General features: G+C 43.4%; 1 protein-coding gene across 2 annotated transcripts; it reads right to left on the bottom strand.

The window, feature by feature from the left end:
• Positions 1 to 907: 907 nt before the first annotated feature.
• On the bottom strand, positions 908 to 5,449 carry LOC142883104 (E3 ubiquitin ligase TRAF3IP2-like). 2 transcript variants are annotated; one of them, XM_076017732.1, is made up of 10 exons: positions 5,108 to 5,447; positions 4,601 to 4,973; positions 4,373 to 4,485; positions 3,383 to 3,530; positions 3,083 to 3,267; positions 2,122 to 2,210; positions 1,954 to 2,022; positions 1,764 to 1,868; positions 1,565 to 1,639; positions 911 to 1,436 (listed from the first exon to the last, which is right to left on the bottom strand). In XM_076017732.1, exons 2-10 carry the CDS (start codon positions 4,939 to 4,941, stop codon positions 1,278 to 1,280), a joined length of 1,284 nt encoding a protein of 427 aa, XP_075873847.1. In that variant the 5' UTR covers positions 4,942 to 4,973; positions 5,108 to 5,447; the 3' UTR covers positions 911 to 1,277. The 2 variants fall into 2 exon arrangements, with proteins under 2 accessions (XP_075873848.1, XP_075873847.1); XM_076017733.1 differs by having other exon boundaries at positions 908 to 1,436; positions 1,565 to 1,598; positions 4,601 to 5,449.
• Positions 5,450 to 5,584: the final 135 nt, after the last annotated feature.

Here is a 5,584-nt window from a genome sequence, read left to right as displayed (position 1 = left end):
ACAGTGTTATTGGTGCCTCGTCTGCGTACGGGTCAGAGCACAGAGGCTCCAGCGTAACCTTATCCTGCAGCAGGGCCGGGGTTATTCTTAGCCGCGACGCACACTCCGGGCACTCTGGCAGGCCTTTTTAGGCGCTTGAAGGCGTGTGTGTAGCATCAGCTGGCCAACTCTGGCACCGTCTCCGCTGCTGTGCTCGCTAAAGTGGAACTAATCAGGTAGAGCGCACGACAAAGGAAGAAGCTGCAGCACAGGTGTGGAAAGTGTCCTTAAAAGGTTTTTTTTTTTTTCTTTCGTTAAATCGTAACAACAACAATTTTTAACTTCTGCAGCTGAACAAATAGTTAATTTTGTTCTAGTCCTTTTTATGCTTCATCATCACTTTATATTTAGTCACGTAAGCCAGGCAGCCCCCAAAATAAACATATTTCTAATAACATAAACAAGGATGTCGCTGTGCAGTCAGAAAATGAAAAGTTTATGGGCTAGCGTGAATAAGTTCAAGTGAAGCCGCGACATAATATGTCAGATATGGATATGCTGGTATGCTTTGTTCTAGCCATCGAAGTTGGTATAGGAGAGATGTGAGATCTAGTGGGGAATCAGAAATCCTGAGAAAGCCCGTCGGTCTGGTTACAATTTATTCATTTTTTTACATTTGGAGTGAAAGTGACATAAAATGATAAATAAGTGCACTTTTATTTGTGCTATATTCTTACTTCCCACTAGATGCCACTAAATCTCATTATCTGGGCCTTTAAGGTTTTTGGATTAGGGCGCCACCTTGTGTTCTTCTGGTGCCCCCTATGGGAATTTTCTGCTGCAACTTGATGTCAGTGTGCAGCGTAGGCTAAAGTGTCAAGGTGCGGCAAGGAATTATTAACGTGTTTGTTAAAGGTCAGATGAAACAACCACTGCGGCTGCTGCTGAAGGTTTATTTCATTTCTGACAAGCTCATTCTCAGAGGGCACATTTTCAGCTTTGCATATTCTTGCCAAACACACCTTGGATTTTTTTTGAAATAGGAAACCAACAATTACAATCAATCACAGTCAGAGATTGCTGCTACACTTTCACTGTACAAGAACTAATCAAAGCGTTGTGAAGACCTGTCAGAGAAAACCACATCACAAAATTTATCACCTATGCTGCTATTTGATTTGTTGCTGAGCTAGTTTTCAACAATGAAATCCTTTGAGGCTGCGCTTTGATTACACGCGCACGCACACACGTACGTACGTACGTACGCATAATCCAGGGTTATGCGTACGTACGTCTCTTCACAGTCCAGCAGCCACAGGCTTGATGATGAGCGTCAGATCCACAGGAACCGGAGGAGGAATGTATTTCTCCTCCCTCAGCAGCCGCAGCAGAAGGTCCTCCGTGTCCTGTGGCCAGCGGTAAACACGTGTGTTCTGCAGCCAGCGCGGAACGTGTTTCTGCATGAACAGAATTCGTTTTGGTTTTCTTTGTCAGAGAGAGAGAGAGAGAGAGAGCGAGGCGAAAGTAGCAAGAATATAAAAATGTATGTAGTAATATTCTGTTAAAATCAATAAGTTCCTCTGACCTGGGATGCATTCAAGAACAGCACTGGTATGAATCTGTAATTCAAACTGCCTTGTTGGATGAATTCATTCTGCATCTGGAAGATTTGAGAATTTATATGGTCCCTCCTCCCACCCCTCAGATTTGAATGTCGATCATTCGTCTCTATTTGTTTTAACTTCTTTTAACTCCTTGAAATTTCTATTTCCGTTGTCACTCACCGTGGCGTAAATGTATCTGGTGTGCACGCTGCGGCCGTCCACCACGGATCCCTCGATATCCGCCTTGTACTGTGGACTGATGGCGATGATAATCAGGGTTGAGGGCTGTGAAAGTAGGCATTTTTATCCTCCTTATGACGAGTTCATACGACAGCAGTACGTTTAGCGTTCTCGCAGCAGATTCACTTACGTCCATCAGGTGACTGTCTTTCCACTTGTTCACGTCCATGCTTCTCACTGGGTCGTCCAATATGTCAACCTGTCAAATTAAAGTTGTGCCTGTGAGTAAACCTTGAAAGAATATATAAATAGATACATTTTTTGAATGTCGTCTTTGAGTGAGGAGGCTGCAGCTTACAGCTGGCTGGAAACCGCGTTTTGTGAGGAAGTCCGTGAAGGGAAGAATCTCTGGAGAAATGTCGGAGGAATAAGTTATAAACACGTTTCCTGATGAGAGTAAAAAGGGAGACAAAATTAGGTCAGGATTGTATTATTTTGAAATTCAGTGTCTTGTTTAGGGCAAACATATAAAATCTGCCAAACGACCCTTTGATTTAAAAGCATGTCTGTTTTACTAAAGTCTTGTGCCCCGTTATTAACATAAGCTCAGTCTCCATTACCCCTAGAATTGCGCAAAACCTAAATATTGCGATAAAAACTGGTAATAGAAACACCTAAAACGTTGAAAAACCTCTCAAATATCACAGAAAGGGTTTTTACGCTCTCATTAAGGTGGTTTTTTCAGACGTATCGATATAGAGGTATACGGAAGGAGACGGAATGTTTTTTACAAGTAAGCAAAGAGAAAAATTTAACAACCATTCTTGATAGCACACAAACGTAAATAAACGAAAGCGAACCTAATCCTCATAAAATCTCGCGGGACGGGATTTTATGAGGATTACAGTTTATGCCCTTCACGCTATTCAACAGAAACACCTGCAAATCGCTCTGTCGAAATTTTTAGATACATCGCTTGAGAAAAAACTGTAATGTGTCACCAGCAAAGCCGCTGTTGTTGATAATCTGCAGTAGGTTATCACATCCAAACCCTGCCGAAACTCCTCCCGTTCATGTCATCTTTGAATGCTAATAGGTCAAGAGAATAGTTGTCTCAGCATAATTCAACTAGAATCTTTTCAACACGGATGTGCGTGAATCCTGCTGTGCTGTGTAAACTCAGTGGTCCAACAAAATAGCAGCGGTTGGCAGTGTCTGTTCTGCATGAATGCCTTTTGTTATCAGTGAGCAAACAATTATTAGACTGGTTCTAAAATAATTTGTAATAGCATTTCAGTCAGGAGCCAAGAGTGACTCACGGGACACTTTGGGCAAACCGACGGTTCGTCTGGTCTCGCACGGATCAGAGACGAAACCCGTCGCCTCCGCTGACCGCAGGTCCATGACGCTGACCTGCGACATGCTGTCCACAGGTGGGACAAAGAACTGAGGCACGTTCACCGAGACTCCTCCCACAGCCGTCAGCGGGTCGTGGCTGCACAGCCTGAAGGAGCAGCAGCAGAGGGAAAATAAACACGGTATTCGTCTTCCATGCAAAATACAAAGGACTTTGGAGAGGAGCTGTGCAGGTGTGTCTCTGCAAGCCACGCCCTTCCCACCAGTGCTGCTGGTCAAGCCAGGGGCTCCTGTGCTGGCAGGGGGCAAATTGATGGCGCGACTGAAGCGGCTGCCTGTTGACGGGATGGAGGTCGTGCAGCCCCAGCCCCTGGTAGGGGCAACACCTGACGTCTGTCGCAGGATGAAGATCTGCAGGCGCAGACATGATGTTAACTGTTTCCTGCTGCCTGCTTTAGAGCAGCAGATTGTCAAACAGGTAATTTTCCAAAGTCCAAAGCTAAAATATCTTTAAGAAAAAATGTATTCAAATAATATTGGGCAAGTTTTTTTTTTTTTATTATTATTTGATGGAGGGTTGAGAATACTTTTTTTTTTTTAGCCGTCATTTCTTTGCTCACATTACCATGGGACTGAAACCTTGAGCACATTTCATTATCCTCTTTTGATTTGTAAAGTGAAATATTGTTTTCAGTTTCACAAAAACACTCCTGCTGGAAATACCTGGAGTTTAGCTTCATTATGTGTGCAGCTGCGACGCTTTTCAGTTTCTTTGGCTAAATCCCCACCCTCATAATTAAGAACCAGCAAAAAAACCTAATGACTTGTCTAGCAGCTCCTGTGTAATTATTACCCCTAATGATTTTATGAGATTTTTCTCAACATGCACTTGTAGTTTGAGTTCCAGCAGACTGAACTCATAAATTAGTCCACTTATTAGTCCTTTTATTTTGGTGACATTGACATGTGCCGGTAAAAAATAATTCTGCAGCAGGCACCAACCAGTTATTGTGGACTGAAGAAATGAGTTCATCGTTCGGTTGATGCCACACAGTTGTTGCTGTGTTCTTGGCTAATTTTCTCAAATATATCTTTTCTCTTCTAAACTACTTTAAGCAACTTCAGCAGCACCATCAAGGTCTGACGGACAAACGGTATAAGACAAAAGTCCTTCAACAATTTATTTGCTGATTATTTTTCCGAGAGGTAACGACACATCTTTGATAGCTACCACTTTATAGCAATGAACTTACCAAATGTGTGCATGTTGTCTAGCCTCCGCAGCTCCTCATCAGACCTTAATGGCAACGGCGCCTCCAGATCCTCCTCATCGCTCTCAGTCCCACACTTATACTTAACCTCACCGCTGAACAAGCCAAAAGAAAATTAATATTTTTTTATTATCTCCAATAACGGCCAAGACTTTTGTTGTTGTTGTTGTTGTTGTTGTTGTTTCCGTTCTCGTTTGTATTTTTCCTCACCCAGATGCTTCTCTGTTTACAGGTTCTGCTGTTCCGTGGCGGTTGGCAACACAGTTCCAGCAACAACACTCTCGTCCCGCGCTGCCAAGGTGAGGTTTGGCCCCTTTGTCGTCCTCACATTCCTGGGCAGTGTGACCGGGAAGCACAGACTCTTGACTCGCCCGTCGGACTCTACACGGGAGATTGGGGTGGAAATATTCTGGTATGTGTGCATCGTAGTGCACGTCGCCGGGCGATATTTGGTTGATGGTTAACCCTGGGCTGCAAAATCGATTGTTATTTTCAAATTCAGAGATTTTCGCGGTGGAGAATCCTCCGACTTCTGGGTTGGATTCCTCCATCTTAACCTTTTGAGCCTGAGAGTTTTGCACACCTACACAGAAGACAAACGTTTGCCGATCATTTAAAGGTTAAATTAAAGGGCGGAAAGAAGCCAAACAGTCTATTAGGACGCAACAGGTTCCCTCACACGCAGTGTCTAGCACGGGGACGACAAGTGTGACCTACCTGTCGGCTGCTGGATTCTTTTCTCCTGCTGCGTGTGTGCAGAGGCTTGCGTGTGTTCCAAGCTGCTATATGCAAATTTTTCACAGCTGCGCCGCAAGTCCAATCAGAGCCAAGCCAGTGTCGCTCAGTCAAATCAGAAACGTGTGTAGTTTTAGCAGAAATAAGCATTGCAGCAGGTGTGTGGTAAATCCAATAGATATATTAGATATGTATATTCATGTGTGTATATATACATATATATATTTATATACACACATATATATGTATGTATACACACACATAAATACATCCATATATACATATAAGCATATAAGCAAAAACTAGCTTATAAACCACAGGGAGTCTTAAACTAAAAGGTGTCCACTTTCACACTTTGCCTTGGCTGCTTTGCATATACTCCAGAGCTCAGCCTGAGGGAAGAGTTTGACTAAGGAAGACTTCAAGCTTGACGGCTGACAGTTGAGATCGTCACTCTGT

The sequence above is a fragment of the Nelusetta ayraudi genome, unplaced genomic scaffold (assembly GCF_046127955.1).
Source record: "Nelusetta ayraudi isolate G7.1 ecotype Tasmania unplaced genomic scaffold, CSIRO-AGI_Nayr_v1 ptg000007l, whole genome shotgun sequence".
Lineage (NCBI taxonomy): Eukaryota > Metazoa > Chordata > Actinopteri > Tetraodontiformes > Monacanthidae > Nelusetta > Nelusetta ayraudi.
The sequence above is the reverse complement of the archived record's forward strand: the minus strand, read 5'-3'. Positions and strand labels throughout refer to the sequence as shown.

Bases quoted from the DNA above. Each gene is read 5' to 3' on its own strand.
- LOC142883104 (XM_076017732.1), bottom strand. From the start codon at position 4,941: ATGGAGGAATCCAACCCAGAAGTCGGAGGATTCTCCACCGCGAAAATC. The intron at 3,268-3,382 runs GTGGGAAGGGCG...CTGCTCCTTCAG, and splicing joins TGGCTTGACCAGCAGCACTG to GCTGTGCAGCCACGACCCGC. The intron at 1,869-1,953 runs GTAAGTGAATCT...CTACTTTCACAG, and splicing joins AAGACAGTCACCTGATGGAC to CCCTCAACCCTGATTATCAT.